The sequence below is a fragment of the Nicotiana tabacum genome, chromosome 18 (genome assembly GCF_000715075.1).
Source record: "Nicotiana tabacum cultivar K326 chromosome 18, ASM71507v2, whole genome shotgun sequence".
Classification (NCBI taxonomy): domain Eukaryota; kingdom Viridiplantae; phylum Streptophyta; class Magnoliopsida; order Solanales; family Solanaceae; genus Nicotiana; species Nicotiana tabacum.
In genome coordinates, this window is record NC_134097.1 from 19556954 (window position 1) to 19580161 (window position 23208).

Here is a 23208-nt window from a genome sequence, read left to right on the forward strand (position 1 = left end):
TTATTACTTATCTAGTAAATTGAGATCTTAGTTCTCTCCTTTAAATGATTGTGATTACCCAAAAGGTCATCTCGTATTTTAAAACCTAATTCGGGGTTCCGAGGCCTTCAAAATTCCATTTTCTTTTTTCTCGATTTGCGTGAGCAGTTCGGGCGCGTTTCCGAAAAGCCTTTATATGAAAATTTGAGAAAATACTAAGTTTTGCCTTTAAAATTGATTTAAGCTGACTTCGGTCAACATTTTGAGTAAACGGACCCGGACCCGTGCTTTGACGGTCCCGGAGGGTCCGTAATAAAATATGGGACTTGGGCATATGCCCAGAATCGAATTCCGAGTCCCTAGCCCGAGGAATGAATTGTTGAAGAAATTTGTTAAACTGAAAATATAATAGTTTTTAGAAAATGAATAATGCTTGAGCTTATTGGTATCAGGCCCGTATTTTGGTTCCGGAGCCCGGTACAGGTTTAATATCGTATTTCAGTCATGTCTGTGAAATTTGGTAAGAAACGGGACTGATTGGACGTGATTCGGATCCTCAATTGTGAAAATAGAAACTTTAAGTGTTCTTGAGAATTTCATTGATTTTGATGCTAAATCCGTAGTTTTGGGTGTTATTTTAGTGATTTGTTCACCCGAACAAGTTCATATGATGTGTTAAGACTGGTGTGCATGTTTGGTTTGGAGCCCCGAGGGCTCAGGTGAGTTTTGAATAGGCTACGGGATGTCTAGGCTTAGAAAAGACCTTATGTAGGATAGTTGCAGGTCTCTGAACCTAGGAGCGCGGCCGCGCTGGAAACTTCGCGGACCGCGGTGAGATTTCATGATCGCGGTGGAGGGCTTCGCGGACCGCGGTGGGTAAGGCCAAATTTTCTCCGGTCGCGCCCATTAATTCGCGGACCGCGGTGAGGTTCGTGGGCGCACCCAATATTTCGCGGCCTTCGTAATAGGGATCAGAGAGGGCTATATAAATCGGACTTTTCATTCATTTTTCAATTTTTCAAAACCCTAAACCATAAGAGGCGATTTTTCAAATACTTTTTCTTCCCCAAATCATAAGTAACTGATTTTAAACTCATTTCTTTCACTTTTTAACTTCTTTTTACAAGATTTCATCCTAGAATCTAGGGTTTTCATCGTGGAATTGGGAATTGTTGGATAGAACTTATAAATTTTGAAGTTTGCGGATTTAGACCTCAAATTGAGGTCGAATTCCAAAACCAATTGTATATCCGGGCTCAGAGGTGAATGGATAATCGAATTTTGGTCTGAATTTCGGGTTTGGACCAAGCGGGCTCGGGTGTTGACTTTTGTTGACTTTTTCAAAAATGACTTAAATTGAATTCCTTGCTATCATGGGTAGTTCCTAAGGCTTAAATTTAATCTTTTGGTTGGTAATTTGCTAGATTCTATTGATTCGGAGGCTTGTGTGAAAGGAAAAGTTGTGATTGAGCTTTGAGATCGGCTGTGGAATCGAGGTAAGTGTTGTGGCTAACCTTAGCTTGAGGGAGTAGGTATTGTTGCCTTATTTGCTACATGTTTAGTTGTTGAGTACGATGTATAGGTGAGGTGATGAGTATCTATACGTTGTTGTCGGGTCATAGCATACGAGTGAGTCTTATACTTGTGACTGTTGTGTTTTTTATACGTATTATTCATGCTTAAACGGGTTATTCTTCATGTTAAACAAGTTTTATTATGTTTTCCTGGTATTGAATATTTGTTGAGTATTGACTCAAGTTGAGATTTATATTGTGAAGTTAAATGTTGAAACGAGGCTGTTTAATGATGATTCCCTTGTTGGGTTGCTATTGTTTCTGCTGTTTGGGTGAGGAAGAGTGTAAAGTACGAAGGGTAATGTCGTGCAAAATTATGTGTGAGTGATAAAGCACGAAGGGTGATGTCGTGCCATATTCTGTGAGTGTTAATGCATGAAGGGTGATGTCGTGTCGTATTCCATATTGATAATGTACGAAGGGTGGTGTCGTGCCATGTTATGAGAGAATTAATGCACGAAGCGTAATGACGTACCGCTTATGTTGTTTCTTATGGTAAGGACGAGAGTAAAAGCACGAAGGGTGATGTCGTGCACATGTTGCTATGTTATTATTCTGTTGGTTCAAAGCATGATATTTACTGTGTTTCTGTACTGTACTATTTTTAGAATTTGACATTCCCCTCAGCATGTTTTCCCCCTTCCCGTTATTATCTATTAAATTTCTGTTATTATTATTTTCTCGTAAATAATTTAACTGCACGGGTTCATGCTATTTGTTGTGTCCTAGCCTCGTCACTACTTCGCCGAGGTTAGGCTCGGTACTTACTAGTACATGGGGTCGGTTGTACCGATATTGCACTCTGCACTTTCTGTGCAGATTTTGGTGTCGGACCTCGTGATTAGAGTTGGGTTGCTGCCTTCAGTCCATCAGGTGACCTAAGGTAGATCTGCCAGCGTTCGCAGACCCTGGAGTCCCCTTCCCTCTATCTTAGTTTTCCTGTCTCCTTTCATTCATGAACAAATGTATTTCTTTTAAACCAGTATTTGAAGAAAATTCTTAGAAGTTCGTGGATTGTGACACCAGATTTTTTGTGATAGTCGTGTATTAGTATTTTAAACTGTTATAAAATTTTCGTACTTCATATTTGTCTAGTTTAAATTATTGTTAATTACTGTTTTGGTTAGTGATTAATGTGTTAGAACCGTATCTGTTGGCTTACCTAGCATTCTAAGAGTTAGGCGTCATCACGATCCCGACGGTGGAAAATCTAGGTCGTGACAATGATAAATTAGACATGTCAATAAAATCCAATATTCAAAAAAAAATAGTTAATATGTTTATTAAAGAAAAAAAGTTGGGAAAAACATCACTGGAAAAATAATTAAGATAAATGTTACACGGGAAAAACTTCATAAAAATAAGGAAGGTATTGTAATGGAATAAATATGATCTTTTTACCCTTAGAGGCTTCGGGTTCGAGCTTCTAAAATAAAAAAGATCTTGATCGCTACTCCTTTTAATTGAGAAAATTGTAGTATTGAAACAAAAGGTTTGATAAGCTAGATATGTTCTAAAATTACTATTCTTTAAGCATAGGAGAAGATAGTTTATTTTAACTCCACAATATCGTATAGGTTATACTTAGTGACGGGGCCACCTTAGTCTAAGGGGTGTTAGACACGTCTTAGCCAGAAAATTACATTGTGTAGCTAGGTCCAAAATGTTCTTATATGTATATATACATAAGGGGTGCCAGACACGCCTTAGTCTAAGGAGTGTCAGACACGCCTTAGCCGGAAAATTACATAGTGTAGCTAGGTCCAAAATGTTCTTATATGTATATATACTATATGTTGAAACTTCTTAGCTTCTTGTAATATTAATCAAGAGATTATGATGCCCTCAAGTTGGAGGAACCTTCAATCATCTATCTATGACCAGGTCCATCTCAAGAAGATTGGGGCCTAAAGCCAAAATTCAGAGAGATGCCCTAAGTAAGAATATCAACAATAAAATTTGCAATGAAAAAATATAAAATAAAGGTAGAATAATAAAACTGGCTCAAGAATTTGATAAGCTGATATACAACAACAACAACAACAACAACATCAACAACAACAACAACAACAACAACAACAACAACAACAACAACAACAACAACATGCCCAGTGAAAACCCACAAATTAAAGTAGGGTCTGGAGAGGTAGAATATACGCAGACCTTACCTCTGTCTTGGAAGGTAGATAGGTTGTTTCTGAAAGACCATCGGCTCAAGAGAAAGCACGACAAAATAAAGGCCAGATAAGGACAATCAATTCAATGCAGTATGAAAATGAAAGTAACAAAAGCGAATAAGTCATGATAAAGCAGTCTGAAAAGGAACAGTAGCTATCACATATAAATAAAATAATCGAAGTACAAGAAATAATAGATAGTAGCAGAAATCAAAGGGTAAGAAACTATAGAGCAAGATAAGTTGATATAATGATATCGAAAAATATTGCATTGCTCCAATATAATGATTGTTTGTTGTAATGCTTTGAAGAAGACAACTTGTAAGCTCCGGTAAGTTGTCGATTGAGAGATTTTTTGTCACGACCCCAATCTCCCACCGTAGGATGTCGTGATAGCACCTAATCTCTAAGACTAGGTAAGTCTAACATACATTAAGAATAACGGAAATAATAATAGAAATTCAAATTTAAACCAACCAGCTATCATCAAAGAACTCCACAATACAGCTGACAATAACTCTCAAAATCTTGTGAGACTGAGTCATAAGTTCTATACGAGTATATTGAACGTCTCTAATATATCACTATCTAAATAAAGAGTATGCAATAGAAAAATAAGGACAGAGGGTGACTCCGAGGCATGCGAACGTCGGCTGTATACCTTGAAGTCTCTGATCAGGAAGATCTACTCATTGGTGCCTAGCCTGGTATGAGGTACCTAGATCTGCACAAAATAATATGCAGAAACGTAGTATGATGCACCAAATAGTACCCAGTAAGTATCAAGCCTAACCTCGGTAGAGTAGCAATGAGGTCAGGTCAAGACACCTACTGGAATAAATAAAGAAGCTGAACAGATATGGTACAGTATAATAATGGAAACAAGAAAATCATACAATGAAGAAATACAACAATATAAGTTACACTGAAACTAAGGCAATAAAGGCATCAAGGGAGGAACACATAATAAGAATAACAGGGAAAATGTGCAGACAAACACAAGTGATGTAAATGAAAGATAACAACAAGATTCACAATCACAATCTTTCCTTATATCACCGCGGGAGTCTTACTTTTAGTTTTGAAAATTATTTTTTTCGAAATAGCTACCCGCATTTTAGCCCACCTTATCACACCGCGTGGCTTCAAGTAGTTCCCCGACTAGCAACACGCGTATCAAGCGCACCTTATTTCACCGCATGGGTACAACCCTTATTCGTATACCACCACATGCGTATCAATATCACAATTTGCACCTCAAGTGTCCAAATATCACAAGTTGCCAAAAGAATCAATAATAATAATGTTTCCACAATAAATAACTCATGGCTCAACCACAATGAGTACAAGAGTCTTAACAATATCAATTGAAAGTTAATATCTCAACAAGAATAGTATTTCAATAATTTACAACTTTGCCTCAATGTGATCACGGCTTTTACAACTTCAACACCAAAACTCAACAATAAGATATTCCAGAAATAATAACTTTAAAAACAGTAACTCAACAGTCAAATAATTAACAATGCAATAAGGAAACAGTAACTTCAACTAAGCATGTAAGGGAAAATAATAAGTAAGAGATGAGACAAGTATAACAATGTCAAGTAAAGCAAGTAAGGATAGATTAACGATGATGAATATAACATATTATAACAATTCGATTAAAAGCATGAAAAGAATATACATAGCCTAAACCGGTCAATTATCACATATAGCCTGTATAACCATTCGTCATCTTGCGTACACAACTTTTACGTACCACAATTGACACAAAACAACTTCAATCCTAAGGGGTAATTTTCCTACACAAAGTTAGGCAAGATACTAACCTCAAAACATGCAAACTAAATCCACTAGTAAGCCTTTTTTTGAATATCCAACTATGAACGGTTCGAATCTATTCAAACTAACTTTATACCATAAATACAAACCATAGAAAACTATTTCGGACAATAAAGTTGCAATCTTTAAAGAAAAATAAAAAGTCAGGTCAAAAAGTCAACTCTGGCCCGCGTCTTGGAACCCGACCAAACTTATAAAATCTGAACACCCATTAAATAATGAGTCCAACTATACTAAAGTTATTCAATTCCGACCTCAAATCTTAAAAATATAGCTTGTGAGTTTTCACAAATTTTCTCAATTTTTCTAACCCAAAACACTAATTAAATGGAAAATCAATGATAGATTCATGTATAATAATCAAATCCGAGTCAAAATCACTTATACCCCGATCAACTCCTTGAAAATCTCTTCAAAATCGCCCAAAACCGAGGTCTCTAGCTCAAAAGATGGAAAATGGAACAAAACCCTCGAGTTGAAAATAATATATTGCTGCCCAGTTATTGCCTTACGTGATCGCGGAAAAGCACTCGCGATCGCGGAGAACAAAATTCTCCCTGCTCACAAAACCTCTTACGCGATCGCGTGACCTCAGTCGCGAATGTGGTAACCCGTCATCCTCAGCTTACGCGATCGCGGTCATGGCCACGTGAACGCGAAGAAAAACGCGTGCCTCAGCTCAGTCTCTCCTTCCTTATACGCGAAAAATGGTCCCACGCATGCGTTCGCGATGCACAAGCACCCCAAATTACGCGACCGCATCCCTGACTTCGCGAACGCGAAGAGTAAAAATCCATCAGTCACTAACTACTCTACGCGATCGTGCCATATCCTCTGCGAACGCGATGAAGGAAACCAGAAAATCAGAAAACCAACAATCTCAATGCAAGCACAAATGGTCCGAAGTCAATCCGAAACACGTCCGGGGCCCTCGGGACCCCGTCCGAACATACCAACAAGTCCTAAAACACGATACGAACTCGCTCGAAGCGTCAAATCACATCAAATAATACTAAAATCACGAATCGCACATTAATTAAAGCCTAATGAACTTATAAACTTCTAACTTCTAAAACTAATGTCGTAACTTACCAAACCAACTCCAATTGACCTCAAATTTTGCAAACAAGTCATAATTATACAACGAACCTATTCTAACTTACGGAATCGAAATCTAGACCCGATATCAGTAAAGTCAACTTTCGGTCAAACTTCTCAATCTTCCATACCTTCAACTTTCCAACTTTCGTCAATTTAAGCCAAAATGATCTACGGACCTCCAAATAAATATCCACACATATGTCTAAGTCCAAAATCACCATAAAAAGCTATCGGAACCATCAAAATTCTATTGCGATTCGTCTACACAAAAGTCAAACTCCGGCTAACTCTTTCAACTTAAGCTTCCAATTTTGGGACTAAGTGTCCCGTTTCACTCCGAATTTCATTCGAAACCAAACCAATCAACCCTGCAAGTCACATAACCACAATATAATATAGAGGAGGCAATAAATAGGAAAACGGGACTAAAATACTCAAAATAATCAGCCGGGTCATTATACTTTTCAATATTAAGAATAAGAATAGTAAAAGAAAAAATTGAAAAGGTAAATATTAAATAATAATTCGAGCTCGTATTAGTTGCTAGGATATAAATGAGGCAAAAAAATAGCTACGCTGCCCATGCAAGGAAACAACGATCCTCACATTAAAGTTTCGCTCCAAAAATTCTTTTTAAATTTAAATATACAATATATCTTTAAGAAAAAAATGGGGCCTCAAGAAGTTAGGACCCCAAGCGATTGCTTTACTAGCCTTATAGTCGAGTCACCCATGTATCTATCTAACGATGATATAGAATATATGTCCGTTATTGATGCCATAGAATTTGAATCAGAAAGTGATTGAGTTTTGCAGCTTTACTAGAGAAGTTGTTAAAGAACAAAACTTTCAACCTAAAGAGAGCTAAAAGCAGCAAACTACATATTCCATAAAATAACAGCAAACTACACTTAAATATAAGACAACATGACTAACGAAGATGGTTCCACCAATAGCAATATAAAACTATTCTAATCAAAGAGACTAAAGTAAAAATCTTCTTCATCAGACTCTTCTTTCTTTTCCTCCTCCTTTTTCTCTTCAACAGCAACTTCAGCAACATTACTTTCAGCACCATTGACAACAGAAGAAGCAGCACCACATCCAAAAGCCACAGAATAGAAGCCAATTGTTGTTTGCCAGCGGCAATTAATCCAGTAATATCTTTGCCTTTGACTTGAGACAATAATTGTTCGATTTTCGACTCATCAATCTCAGCACCAACAGGCAACAGAATTCAAGATTTTCCTTAAATCATCAGCTGAAGGATTAGTGTTGCCACCCAATTGTGCCAACAAATAGGCTGCGATCACCTTCATATTTAGTTAAGTTTTCAAGATTCTTGAATATAGAGTTTTCTTCAAAAGAATACGTGAGACAGAATTTTGTTATTATGAGGAATATGTCTCCTATTAAAGGGTATATATAGGCACCATGTTGGGATTGTAGGAAATCCATTCCTAATTAGGACAGGTATAGGAGTACGTAATTATGACCATATTTCAGTTGGATTCTGGTATATATTTCCTAGTACTAATGGGATTGGAAAAGAGAGGTGAAAAAAATATTTAACTTGTATATATTATAGTGTTTTCCGTTTTAACGTATGTTTTAAGTTAATTATCGTTTTTACTATATTTACGGGGATGGATATGGGGCTTAGCAAATGGGACGGACACGAGAGAACTCTTCAAAAAACTACTTTTTTCAATTGGAGTGGAGCCAAAACAAGGTGAGACGGATCTTTAAAATTTTTTGTTTTAGATATTCCTATTTATATCCATATCATTCTCAATTATTTCAATTTTATAAATAATAAGGGACATCGATTATTACTTATCTAGTAAACTGAGATCTTAGTTCTCTCCTTTAAATGATAAATTAGACATGTCAATGTTAATATGTTTATAAAAAAACAGCGTTCAAATAAGGAAAAAAAAGCAATCACTAAAAAAACAATAAGTATAAATGCTACATCAAAAAAAATTCATACAATAAAGAAAGTATTGTGGTGGGAGGGATAGGATCTCTTTGGTCTCCACCTTTAGAGGTCTTGGGTTCAAGCTCTTAGAATGAAAAAGATCCCGATCGCTACCCATTAGTTGGGGCTTCAAAAAGAGTACCGAACACTGGATAAGAAATCGGGAAAAAAAAGAGGGGCACAAATTGAAAGTCTTAGGGTAGAGAGGTTGGGTGGTACAACAATTTGACGGGGAAGACTTGCCCTAATGTCATCCCTATTTTAATTACCTTCATAAAGGGATGAAGGCAATTCAAAATTCAGATCTTCCATATAAATCTTCTCATATTCTGTGCTCTACAGTAACTTCAAAGAATATATAGCTGCAAATTCAACTCCCCCCACCCTCCCAAAACCAACTACAAACCTTACAAGTCTAACGTTATATATCAGCGGAAATCTCCACAAAATACATGTTGTGTTCAGTCCTAACTATCCCCTTAGCCATTTCCGTTCCATTATCCCCAATGTAATAGAAATTTAAAATAAAAAAAGAAAACCTTTAAATCACCACCCAAAATACCCTTGATTCAACTGTCGGCTATCAGCGGGCAAAAGCCAGGGGTTTGTTTTCGTGCATTTCCCCCGCAAGCAGATAGATCATAGGGAATAAAAGGAAATAATGTATGGCAATAAGTCAATTACACCAACCCCATCCAAAGTAACTGCAGCTGTACAGTAAAGCCATAAGACTGGTTGAGGATTAAAATAAATTTCTGAAAGAAATGAAAAGTTCAAGGTTCATCTCTTGAGAGTTGAGAGCTCATAAACCTCTTTAGATATTTCGAATGGGAACTAGATTGGGGCTCTCTATAAGAAAAATACATCTCTAATAGGTGGTATCTGCAATAACCAAAACATTTTCAGCCACACCACGATTTCCTAAAACCTAAAGACTGTAACTCAAAGGGAAAACATAAAATTTAATAAACAAAAACTTATTCCTGAATTGAGCTATATATATGGTACAAATCCTCTATGAAGGGATTCCTGAACTACCTGCTAACTCATTAGTGAAAGGCGGGCTGGACAAGAACAGTAAAACCCACTGATATAAATCATCAAGATGAACCATTTAAAGTCGGACTGCCTGGTAGGAACCTAATCCGACTGCAGTGTTTCAACTTGATGAGAGCTTCGTGTGCTCTCCCTCGCAACAGATCCACGTATACTGCAGTAAGAATAGCTTCAGGACGTTGAGGTTTTGTGGAAAGTGCTTGTACTGCATAATTTTGGGCCTGTTCGATGTCTCCTTGCATCACAGACATGGCAGCTAAGTTTGCAAAGAGCATTCCACGTGCCTCTTCTGGATTGAGGAATGCAAACGCTTGAGATTCCTCTGATGGAAATGAATTCAAAGTCGCTGATCCACCATTAGTATCTTCAGAATCCAATGTTTTCTCCTGTCTCCACATTTCAGAATCCTCTTGACTAAACGGCAGATCAACACCCTTGCCACCGGCGATATATGTTGACAAATAATCCACGGCTTCTTTTGGCCGGTTTAGCAAGCACAGAGCCTCAGCTGCATACACATTGCCAAGAAAGATATATATTTTAGAACATTCTTGGACTTTCAAGAGAGATTTTGCAATTGTAAGGGCCCTCAATGGATTTCCCAATTCCAGCTCTACAAAAGCCAAATCAGCCAATACAGCTTGCTCAATCATCAGATTCTCTTTTCTACCAATGGCTTCATACTCACAGATAGAACTCGATAAGGAGGCATGTTGACTGCTCACACCCTTTTGCTCCTTCACCTCCCCGTTTGCGTTAATCTGACCTGATGCTGCCACATTCAGTGACTTAGGGTCACCACTTGACCCATTCTTACTGTTTGCACTCTTGGATGGTACTGCTTCTCCTGTTTCACTTTCTTCCAGACCAGAAGCACAAGGTTGCACGGACTTGTGACCTTTTGATTCAGAACCGTTCAATAAATGCAGTGCATTCAGAAGACACTGACGAGCCAGTAATACTGATAGCTTAGGATGTCTATCATTAACCACCAAATCTTCGGTACCTGAAAGACATTCCTGTCCATTTCTTAATATCCCATCTTCCATAACAAGTTGCCTCCATTTTCCTTTTCCAACGACATGAACTTTAACTTCAGACCTGTCAGAAGCAGCACCACCACTGGCCTTGAGCAGTCCCTTTTCAAGGGCCATCAGACAACATTCTGCAATCCGTAGCCATAAAAGAGGCCTATTATAGAAAACCTGAGTGGCCTTATAGAAACAGCTTGCAGCTTGTAATGGTTTCCCACAAGCCAGGTACTGCACACCACAGTTATATGTTATGAGAAGAGACTTATCCTGTGAGATGGTTGAGAGCTTTAGAGGCTGCTCTTTCCGGAGAGAGGAACTATTACTCAGAGCCTTGGCAAAAAGTACAGAAGAGGTATGATGCTTGCCAAGTCGATAGTATATGCACCCCAGATTGTTGTAGTATATGCTAGAAATTCCCATTTCTGTCCGATTACTTGATGCCATCAAGAGCTTGATCGCTTTTCGATGATTCCCGCGAGCATATTCAAGCTGGGACTTGAGATAGAGAGCCATAGAATGATCCTTCGCCCGTGCTGTGTTCATAGCCATCTTAACTTCACGCTTAGCTGCCTTGAGATTCCTGGTGAGGAGAAGAAACCGGACCTTGCAAAGGTGCAGTTTAATCCTCATATCAGCAGTTGAGATAGATTCATCAGTTTGGCTCCTTATTGAATCATTTTTCGATTTCAAGCCAGACTGTCGTGGTAAATTCTGCCCACCAATCTCCATGGATGATATTAAATGCAGAGCATCATCTTCAAGTCCATCTTCTGATAACGTCCTAGACAAAGAACCTTCAGAGGTAATTCCTGTAGCAGGTGAATCTGGATTGGATGAATCAGGAATAGTTGAATTGCTAGGAAATGAAGCCGATTTCACCACGACGGATGAAGCTGTTGGCTGTGCAGAGTTTCCGTTGTCAACTTGACTCAATAAACTACTGCTACAAAAGACCTTCTCCACATAACTGATAACATCCTGGGAGCAAGAATCATGATTAACCCATTTGATACAAGGAAAAAAGGGCGCGCTAAAGAAAGTCAAAATGGAAAAGAAGCAACACACTAGAAAACAAACATGAGATTCCTACATGATTCCACCATCTCAGCAACGGTACAGCAACATCTCAGCAAGAGGAAAAACGGAAAACAACCATCCTTTTCATGCGTATATAAAATTGGTAATCATCATTTAGCTATTAGAAATAATAAAACTAGAAATGGAGTCTGAACATATAATCAACCTTTAAATAGAACAATCATGATTACAACAAAGTCAAAAACCATTACAGGCATCTTACATGACAAAACTACTGACGTTAAACCGTAAGTCAAAAAGTTCAAAGTCAGCAATATGTATAGAAGCACATTAAACCATAAGTCACAAACATCAAAACCAGCAATAATTAAAAGAAGCAAATATTCACTGCCCAACAACTGCCTAGATTCACCCACACAAAAAAAAATTGAAAGTTATTCAAAACGAACAAAATAGATAAATATAGAACCAAAGGTTAATCATGCAGGAGACAAATACAACAAATGCAAATAGTACCCTTGTAGAGGTGATACTAGGTGAATTGTTTCCTCTGTGAGCTTTAGTTGACAGAATTATCTCGTACTTATGGGGACAGAAGATTGCATGTACATCATGGATTAGTTGACATGTAGGTAAGCTGCCTAGACACCATTGTTATTTAAAAAAACGAAAGAGTTGCGCAAATGTAAATGGCAATCTCTCACAAGGAAATCTGTTTTTGTTTTTTAAAATTGTTAAGGGAACCTCTATGATTAGGCGATGCTTCAGCTTACCGAGGAAATGACCCTTGATAGGAGGGTGTGGAGGTCGAGAATTAGGATAGAAGATTAATAGGTAGTCGAGCACTTTTCTTTTCTCTTCTTTTTTGTACCAGTAGTATTAGTGTTAGTCTTATTTTTTCTATTACTACCTGATATTTCTTTTACTTTGGTTTTTATTATCTTGTTGTTGTTACTGTTTGTTGCTACTGCTTCTTTTTTTAACTTTTCCGAGTGTCTAGCCTCTCTACCTTCTAAGGTCTGTGTACACACTACCCTCCCCAAACCCCACTTGTGGGGTGACACTGGGCTTGTTGTTGTTTTTGTTGTTACGGGACCTCTAGTTTATTTTTTCCTGATAAGAGATGAAATTGTTACGGGATCCTTTAGTAAGATCACCTACTTCTGTGTGAATTCACTTTATATAAAGTTAAAAACTATAGGAAGCAGTTTTTAAGCTTTAGATGTCACATTTCTGTGGTCTGCGGAATTGCAACAACATCAGTATTTCTTACCTTAGACCAAAATGAGTAAAGAAAATAATTCTATTCCACTTATGCTGTCCTGAGATAAACTGATCTCGAAACATTCTACCTCAGCACTCCAATAAATTATATCACTTCAAAACTTAATGAAAATGAAACTACCAATAAGTCATACTTAGTGGTTTGCCATGTACGCAATTGAACTACCGCTAGGAGATGAGATATTGGTTGGAAAGATAAGATATCACCAGGTTGGCTTTATATCTTCGAAAGGAAACCCGGAAAAATACTTCAATAAAACAAGCTGATTTTGTGGAACACCTGCTTCAAGGTCTAAATTCATTTCTGTTAATCAGATCGAGAAGAGACATCACCAGACAAACAGGAAAAAAAGTGGAGAACTGATAACGCCAATGATGGCTCACTGACACGTGGAAGCTATTAAGAAGTCACACCTAACATCCTATGGCGAGATCACATGCCAAGCAACTCCAAGAGAAGTTAGTCGGTTTGCAAGTGAAGATCAAGAAGTGTTTTCTTCTTGAAGAGGAGCTCAAACGCCTAGGAATACCTTGCAAATACTTTCATGTGCTCGTGACATTATTGAGAGATGAAATAGAGTCATTGGAGGGGCCAAAGGGACCAAAAATGGATGTCAATTTAATTTGTGGTTGAACTGCAAACTATGCTGCAGCACAGACTGTATTTTTATGAAGCTTGCTGAAGTGTGCTGCAGCGCGAATGGTTCCGCTCAGCCAAACTGAAACTTTACTTTACGGATATTATTGGAAATTATTTTTATTATTTCCAGTTTTTCACTAGTTAAGAACTGACTTTTCGTGATAATTGTGACATTATTGAGATAGGAAAACCAATCTCATTTGTTCTTTGAACAACTCTTGATCTTTGCAAGGTAATTCGAATGGTTCCGCTCAGCCAAACTGAAACTTTACTTTATGGATATTATTGGAAATTACTTTATTATTTCCAAGTCCTATTTAAACCCAAAGTTTTTCACTAGTTAAGAACTGAGTTTTCGTGATAATCGTGACGTTATTGAGATAGGAAAACCCATCTCTTTGTTCTTTGAACAACTCTTGATCTTTGCAAGGTAATTCGATTCCTTGTTAAGATTTCTCCGTGATAAAATTGACTAGTTTTCTATTCTAATTCTAGGGTTCTTCGTTTTTATATGTGGGCTTGTAGGGTTAAATTAGAACTCAAATTGGGTTTCCAAAATTGAATTGTTGTTCGAATATTAACAAGGTTTTCAGTTTTGAATACCTATTATTCTGTTAGTTTCAATCAAAACATATCTTTACTTAATCGTCTCATTCTTTATATCATTGAATTGGAATCTATTACAAACCGTAGAATATGTTTGATATTCTTCCACTATCGCGAATGCTATCAAGAACTATGAGAACTTAATCTAGCAGAAAACTGTGGATAATATTCTACATTAGTAGCTTTTGTTGCTTCGTATGTGAGCTGCATTCCAAGAATGAGAGTTCTACTGATAAAATTTAATGGAAGGAAAAGAGGAAAAGGCTTTTCAAATAAACTCCTGACAAGTTATACTACCTTTTTATCTTTTGTATGGGTCTTAACAAGTTACAATAGTAACAAGATCAAAAGACAAAAAGTTCAAGAGAAACAAACAGTTGGGCATGCACGACTTACCGCCGATCTTGCTGCATTTTGAGTAAGTAATGCAACATCCAACAATAAGAGGCAAATGCGCTTGGCTATTTCCTGTGTGCAAATTCATTAATCAATGATCTGATATGAATTTCTGATATTTCAGAATCTGCAGTAATAGTGTACCTCGTCGATTGGTTCAATGTTCTGAAACAATCCTTCCAAAATTGAAAATGCTTTTGCATGTTCATGCAAATGAAACCAGCAAACTGCCTGTAAAATTCAAACGCATACATTAGCACAAATAAAGGTCATTCACAAATAAAAAGGGCATTTGTTTGGGAAAAAACTAGCCAAGCCAGCACCAGGTGAACATACTAGATTGTACATGGTCACTGAGGGGTCAAACTCATCAGCGTAAACAAGTGTGGAACTCTGTTGAGAAGATAGCTCCCGTGGTGCACTGTTACTTCCATTAACTCCTGTCACAGCTTTGGTTCCAACATTGTTAGCAGGCTCTGCCTGGTCGCTAGCAGCACGAGCAAGCTCTTCACTTCTTTTCTAAACATTGAAAGCAATAATAATGTATCAGGACACGGAAATAAGACCAGCTAAATACAGTTATAATACTACATTAAGAATTATAACAGCCAAAGTAGACAGAAAGAGAAAAGTAAAATGAAGAACTGAGAAAGAGCAATTTTTGAGCTACTCTATACCACACATTTAGAATTAGATTAACTGAGTCAAATGCTCCCCTTTCCTGCTAGATAGCTCTCAGGTAAAAAAGAAAATTCGCACAAGAATGGAACCAAGGTGCCACCCCAAGCGTCAAACCAATAGACGAAAATGACTCTAAGAAGAAACGGATAAAGAAAATGCAGAAATCAACTTCACTAAGAGAAGGTAAAAGGAAGACATCCACGATTTAGGCAGATCAATATCCATAAGCAAATAACAACCATTGTTGTTTTAACCTTTACCTTTTCAAAAAGAAAAAAACAATTGTTTGTTTTAGCCTGTACGGGAAGTCAATATTTTAATCACTTAAAGAAAAACAAATATCTAATTGAGGCATTAAACTCCTTACTGCTGCTAGTCATAAGTGCACTAAATATAAAAGGACCATCTTCATGGGGGATGCTATCAAATTAGGAATTACAGAACCTTTTCAACAGAAAAGTTGAATTTTTTCCAAGAAGCACAAATCAACAAAAATTAGTAACTACATTAGGTGAATCTTGTTCTCAACCACTTAGACAACATTGAATATTCATGAATGGAAGACACAAAGACGAATTTATCTGATCATTCCTTATATTAGTCCACCAGACTGCCCTGTGTTAACAAAGTTTGACTAGAATGGAGATTAAGAAGATAATCCAACTGGTTCAAATATACAACTTGGAATAGAGGAAGTACATCCTTAATTTCTGTTACTTTTTAACTTTATAACTACCAGACTAGTCCTATGCACACCAAAACGAGAAACTAAAGGCTGTAGCTCCTCAGTCGTGTCGCATCCTTGAACAAGAACTTTTAGAATGAAAATCCCTTTCGAAAGTAAATGAAATGCCAATACCTTGTCAAAAAAGAAAATGAAAAGCGAAAGTCAGCCGATATTAACATCTAGCTCTGATTCTGTATCTCTACGACTGAGGAAGCTTTATAATCTCCTTTGTATGCCCAACTTACATCAAGGCTTTTACAAATAGCAGTAGTAATCTGATCCTTATTATAGGTAACAGTAGTAATTTGATCTGTTGGAATGATGCCACAATTTCTTGCAGGTCTATCTACTGGGAGTTTTCCCACTCCAATGGATTAAATTACTTTTTTTGGGTTATAAAAAGACTTCATCCAAGCATATAAAAAAATGAATGAAAAGAGTCAGACTTATAGATCGAATTCAATTCAGTGACATCCTTCATTCACCCCTTTTTTCCGCCACTAACTCTTTTTACAACTCTTTGACCCTCCCACCCCCACCCCACCCGAATTTGGAGTATCGTACACATAATTCACAGTGTTCAACAGGAAAACAATATTTCACGACAAGGGTGGTTCAATCCCCTACATTCAGAAGGTTTTTTGACTCCGCGGGGTGCACTGGCCCCGATTAATTATATTCCTAAATATCCTTTAGACTTTATGACTGCCCTAAACCAGTGGAGGTTCATACATACATAAAGAGATACAAACAGGTATTAACTTTGCATTTAAAATGCCTAAGCATGTAACATGTGAACTTCTGCAGAACAAATCAAGCTCACAGAAAATACAGAACCATCTCAAAATAAATAAAAGGAGCAAACAAACAGTACCACAACCATAACACTGATGAACAATCAGACTACTATACCTCAATACCTCAATGCTAGCTTTACGTACCTTAGCACTATTAAGTTCTTCAATCAGCTTCTTAGGATTGGAGCAACCATCTTGAAAGTTCTCAGCAATGGCAATGTTATGTAGAACCTAGAGCATGAGGAGCAAAGGACAGCATAGATAAAGAATGGATAAGTTAAAAGTGAAAACAATGAAACATCATCATGAAACCAAAGCAAGAAGATATATCAACAAATCCAACAGCTTGATAATTCGATCAACATGATTATGGTGCGTATAACACCAAAATCAACTATGCCTAAATCTCAAGCGACTCAGGATCAGCATTACGATCTCTCTAAATGCATTATGCTCTACACAGCCCATTTTACAAATTCCAATGACAGCAAATTCGTTGTCTTTTACAGCAAATTAGAGATTCTCAAGGATTTGTGCTTATCTCTATCCAAATCTAACGTAAGTGTACGAACAACAGCTAGGTCCCAAATAGTTGATATCGTCTACATAGCTGATTTTGCATTTTTTATTGATCGTAGGTCTACCAAACAACTTTTCTCTGTGATTTTAAGCTTAGCTCATCTCCTTTTAGTACTTTCAATCAGTATAATGTCCTACTTACAAACTGGTGCACATTTAAATGATTGCATAGGACATGGTCAAATGTAGACTTATTAATGGACTCATTAGTTCAGCCCCCACAAAGCGGAAATTAAACCAAAGTCCCTTCTCTTAACATATCTACGCCTATCCGGTAATTGATAAATACAAGATATATTTCATTTTTTTCTCCAAAGATCAAGTGCAAGTATCTATGTTGGGCTCATTGCTGTGTTCCAAAAACTAAATTCAGGCTGTAGTATACTCCTTTTATCCCAATTATAATAAACACCTTAAATACCTCTGCTGCAGCAAGCCTTGTTCTTCCCAACAACCCAAACCAATAATTCATATTCCAAAGCAAGTACTACCTATTGTGCAATGAGTTCAGAGCACTTAAAACGAATTAAATCCACAATGCCGGTTTAAATATTCCAAAACCAACTTCCAAAAAATCCACAGATGGCTCATTTCACCGAACTCATTTAACTCCCCACCTATCAAAAATCCTCAATTATCAACCCAGTATTCCACAGAAACAATTTCCACCAACTAGAAAGGACCATAAACACATTTTTATTCAACTCTATAGCATCTTATGAGATAACCTTTCTGTTAGTTAAGACTAATAAACATAATTTTTTTATGATACTGGTATCCGAGCCAGCTTGCCCATAGCTCGACTATTCCACCGGATACTAGCTACCTCACAACAACACAGATACAGGTACTGTATAACTTTGCCCCCGAAGGCTTAGGCAGATGGGAAGAATAATAAGCATGACTATTAAAAATGTTATATTAACTAAAATTTATTATAATTTGAATCGAATTTGAACTTGAAAAACAAATTGAGCTCGAAGCAATCAATACAATAAAAGATACTCCAAGAGAGAAAACAAAAAATAACCGTATATCACTTAAAAATTATAGTCATCAATACACTAAAACCGCTAGAAATGTAAAAAGCTACAAAATGTAAAAAGCTACAAAATGCAAAAAGCAAAAAAGAAAGAACACTCACTTTAGGATCGCGTTCCTTTTTCTGCAACAGTTGATGCAAAACTCTACAACAATCGGCGAATTTCCCCGACTGGAACAGCAACGCAGCCTCCTTCGCAAGTCCTGAGTTGACAGAGAGTGCGCCATCGTCCTCCGCCGCGGAGGACGTTGTCGAAGACGGAGCAGCATCTCTGTTAATCGCTAACGACGTCGTATCCATTCAAAAATCCTACAGATCCACAAAATCAAACGAACTGTAACAAAACCAAAACCCTAAGTTTTGAATCTGAAATTCGGATATAAAAACCCTAGGGCTCGCAATGAAATGGGTATATATATGTATGTATCGATTGCGATGCGTTGGATTTAGAGAGAGAGAAAGAGTGATGGGAGAATTCGGATAGAGAGAGAAAATCTAGAAAGAGAGTGAAGGGGGAATTTGTTTTACACTTTCAGTATACTATAGGGTTGCTGTTTTCAGAATTAAAACAAAATGAAAATTGAAAACAATATTTGGAAAAAAGAACAATATACTCCAACATAGGAAGTTTTTAAAAGAGTTAATTGGAGTTATGGTGGGAGTTGGGAATGAGGAGTATTAACGAGTCAACCCGATATGATATATTGAACCGGAGACTTTATGATTTTTTCCTTAATCACTATATTATATTTTTTGTTATGAAATAAAGACTATAAACTAAAGGCAAGTATAGAGAGAAACTGATATATTATTCGAATTCAAACTGATGTACATAATGAACTGAAATCTCTTCTATTTATAGAAGAAAGGAAGTTGCTCTGTAAGTTGCTACTACAAGTTGTTGTGTATGCTGCTACTACAAGCTGCAGTGTAAGCTACTATAAGCTGATGTGTAAGCTACTACTACAAGCTGCTGTGTAAGCTGCTACAAGCTACTGTGTAAGCTGCTGCTGTACCAGATATGGATAATCTTCTACTGAGAGCAATATTTATCCATAACGGAGTACTGAATGGATAAGCTTATTATATCCGGTATGGATAATCTTCTACCGGGGGTAATGTTTATCCATAACCGGGTACCGAAGTGATAAGCTTCTTCAGGAAGCTTATTTCCAATATAGTACTAAATAGATAAATATATTTACGGTGGAGTCCCATATGGATAAGCTTCTTCAGGAAGCTTATTTACAACAGAGTACTAAATGAACATCCATAATATAATATATTTATAACACTCCCCCTTGGATGTTCATCAAAAGATAATGTGTCTCATTAAAACCTTACTAGGAAAAACCACGTGGGAAAAAAATCTAGTGAAGGAAAAAGAGTACACATATTTAGTAATACGCATTGTTAGGTGCCTCATTAAAAACCTTATAAGGAAAACCCCATGGGAAAAAACCTTAGTAAGGGAAAAAGAGTGCATTGCGTATTTTACTCCCCCTGATGAAAACCTTGTTTCAAATATTTGAGTCTCCGCATTCCAATCTTGTATACCATCTTCTCAAAAGTTGAAGTTGGCAAAGATTTAGTGAATAAATCTGCTGGATTATCACTTGAACGGATTTGTTGCACATCAATGTCACCATTTTTCTGAAGATCGTGCGTGTAGAATAATTTTGGTGAAATGTGCTTCGTTCTATCTCCTTTTATAAATACTCCCTTCAATTGGGCTATGCATGCAGCATTGTCTTCGTATAAAATTGTGGGTCTTTTCTCACATTCCAAACCACATTTTTCTCGAATAAAATGAATTATTGATCTCAACCATACGCACTCCCTACTTGCTTCATGAATAGCTATTATCTCAGCGTGATTTGAAGAAGTAGCAACAATAGATTGCTTTGTGGAGCGTCATGATATGATAGTACCTCCATATGTAAATACGTAGCCGGTTTGAGATCGAGCTTTATGGGGATCACATAAATAACCTGCATCTGCATAACCAACAAGGTCTGCACTATCTTTGTTAGCATAAAACAAACCCATATCAAGAGTTCCCTTTAAATATCGTAATATATGTTTAATCCCGTTCCAATGTCTCCGTGTAGGAGAAGAACTATATCTTGCTAGTAAATTAACAGAAAATGCTATGTCAGGCCTTGTAGCATTAGCAAGATACATTAGTGCACCAATTGCACTGAGATAGGGTACTTCGGGACCAAGGAGTTCCTCGTCCTCTTCTGGAGGTCGGAACAAATCCTTATTCACTTCAAGTGATCGAACAACCATTGGTGTACTCAATGGGTGCGCTTTGTCCATGTAAAAGCGTTTTAAGACCCTTTCTGTATAGGCAGATTGATGGATAAAGATCCCGTCTGCTAAATGTTCAATTTGCAGACCAAGACAAAGTTTTGTCTTTCCAAGATCTTTCATCTCAAATTCTTTCTTAAGATATTCAATTGCCTTTTGGAGCTCTTCTGGAGTTCCAACAAGATTTATGTCATCAACATAAACAGCAAGTATAACAAATTCTGATGTCATTTTCTTTATAAAAATACATGGACAAATAACATCATTTATGTAACCTTCTTTCAGCAAATATTCACTAAGGCGATTATACCACATGCGCCCAGATTGCTTTAAACCGTACAAAGATCTTTGTAATCTGATTGAATACATTTCCTGAGATTTTGCTTTAGGCATTTTAAATCCTTCAGGAATTTTCATATAAATTTCATTATCAAGTGAACCGTACAGATAAGCTGTAACTACATCCATTAGATGTATTTCAAGCTTTTCATGTAGTGCTAAACTGATGAGATATCGAAATGTTATGGCATCCATAACAGGTGAATATGTTTCATCAAAATCGACTCCAGGTCGTTGTGAGAATCCTTGTGCAACAAGGCGAGCTTTGTATCTTTCAACTTCATTTTTATCATTCCTTTTTCGCACAAAAACCCATTTATGACCAACTGGTTTTATACCAGCAGGTGTTTGGACTACTGGTCCAAAGACCTCTCTTTTAGCAAGTGACTTCAATTCCGATTGAATTGCCTCTTGCCATTTTGGCCAATCAGATCTTTGTCGACATTCTTCGACAGATCGAGGTTCAAGATCCTCACTATCTTGCATAATATTAAGTGCAACATTATATGCAAAAATATTATCCACCACTATTTCAAATCGATTTAAATTAATCTCATCACCGTTCGAACTTATTAAAAGTTCCTCACTCACATGAGCTTCAGGTTCATTGATTTCTTCAGGAATCTCAGAACTAATCAGATTTTGGGTCTCTTCAGGGGATCCCTTCATAGTATCGTTTTGATCATTTGTCGATTTTCTTTTTCGAGGATTTCGATCCTTAGAACCCAAAGGCCTACCACGCTTCAGGCGTGCTTTAGGTTCACTAGCTCTCATGCTAGTAGATGGTCCTACTGGGACATCAATTCGGATAGGCACATTCTCTGCTGGGATATGTGACTTAGTTATCCTTTTCAAATCAGTAAATGCGTCTGGCATTTGATTTGCTATATTCTGTAAATGGATGATCTTCTGGACCTCCTGATTACATATACGGGTACGGGGATCAAACTGAGATAATGATGAAACTTTCCACACAATTTCTCTTTTGATTTCCTTTTTCTCTCCCCCTAATTGTGGGAAATTTGTTTCATCAAACCGACAATCTGCAAATCGAGCAGTAAATAAATCTCCTGTCAATGGTTCAAGATAGCGAATAATAGAGGGTGATTCAAACCTAACATATATTCTTATCCTTCTCTGTGGTCCCATCTTACTACGTTGTGGTGGTGCTACTGGCACATATACAGCACATCCGAAAATTCGTAGATGGGCAATATTTGGTTCATGACCAAAAACTAATTGTGATGGAGAATATTTATTATAATGTGTCGGTCTAAGACGGATAAGTGATGCTGCATGCAAGATAGCATGGCCCCAAACAGTAATGGGCAATTTTGTTTTCATAAGTAGTGGTCTTGCTATCAATTGCAAGCGTTTAATAAATGACTCTGCAAGGCCATTTTGAGTATGAACATAAGCTACAGGATGTTCAACTTTTATCCCAACGGATAGACAATAATCATCAAAAGCTTGAGATGAGAATTCTCCAGCATTATCAAGGCGAATAGCCTTTATAGGATAATCTGGGAATTGTGCCCTTAATCGAATTATTTGGGCTAATAGCTTTGCAAACGCCAGGTTGCGAGATGATAGTAGACACACATGAGACCATCTTGAAGATGCATCTATTAGGACCATAAAATATCTAAACAACCCACTTGGTGGGTGAATAGGTCCACATATATCCCCATGTATACGCTCTAAAAAGGCAGGGGATTCAATATCAACCTTCATTGGTGATGGTCTAGTGATCATTTTTCCTTGATAACAAGCATCACAAGAAAATTCGTCATTTGTAAGAATCTTCAGGTTCTTTAATGGATGCCCACTCGAATTTTCAGTAATTCGTCTCATCATTATTGATCCGGGATGGCCCAAACGGCCATGCCAAATCACAAAAGTATTTGAATCCGTAAACTTCTGGTTTACGATAGAGTGTGCTTCAATTGTACTAATTTTTGAATAGTATAAGCCAGAAGATAAAGTTGGTAACTTTTCTACAATGCATTTCTGGCCAGA

The 23208-nt window shown here is 37.1% G+C and overlaps 1 protein-coding gene and 1 pseudogene across 1 annotated transcript; both read right to left on the reverse strand.

Annotated features, from left to right (window-relative positions):
• Positions 1–7592: 7592 nt before the first annotated feature.
• On the reverse strand, positions 7593–8329 carry LOC107827743 (large ribosomal subunit protein P2-like; annotated as a pseudogene).
• A 1063-nt stretch (positions 8330–9392) lies between these two features.
• Positions 9393–19144, reverse strand: LOC107827744 (uncharacterized). The gene is made up of 6 exons (XM_016654935.2): positions 18640–19144; positions 17061–17147; positions 15048–15230; positions 14856–14942; positions 14712–14783; positions 9393–11725 (listed from the first exon to the last, which is right to left on the reverse strand). The coding sequence occupies exons 1-6, from the start codon at positions 18835–18837 to the stop codon at positions 9758–9760; spliced, it is 2595 nt and encodes an 864-aa protein (XP_016510421.2). The 5' UTR covers positions 18838–19144; the 3' UTR covers positions 9393–9757.
• Positions 19145–23208: the final 4064 nt, after the last annotated feature.

Excerpts from the sequence above, each read along its gene's own strand:
- LOC107827744 (XM_016654935.2), bottom strand. The coding sequence starts at position 18,837 with ATGGATACGACGTCGTTAGCGATTAACAGAGATGCTGCTCCGTCTTCG. Across the intron at positions 17,148-18,639 it reads AAAAGGAACGCGATCCTAAA|GTTCTACATAACATTGCCAT; the intron begins GTGAGTGTTCTT and ends CTCATGCTCTAG. Across the intron at positions 15,231-17,060 it reads AAGAACTTAATAGTGCTAAG|AAAAGAAGTGAAGAGCTTGC; the intron begins GTACGTAAAGCT and ends TTCAATGTTTAG.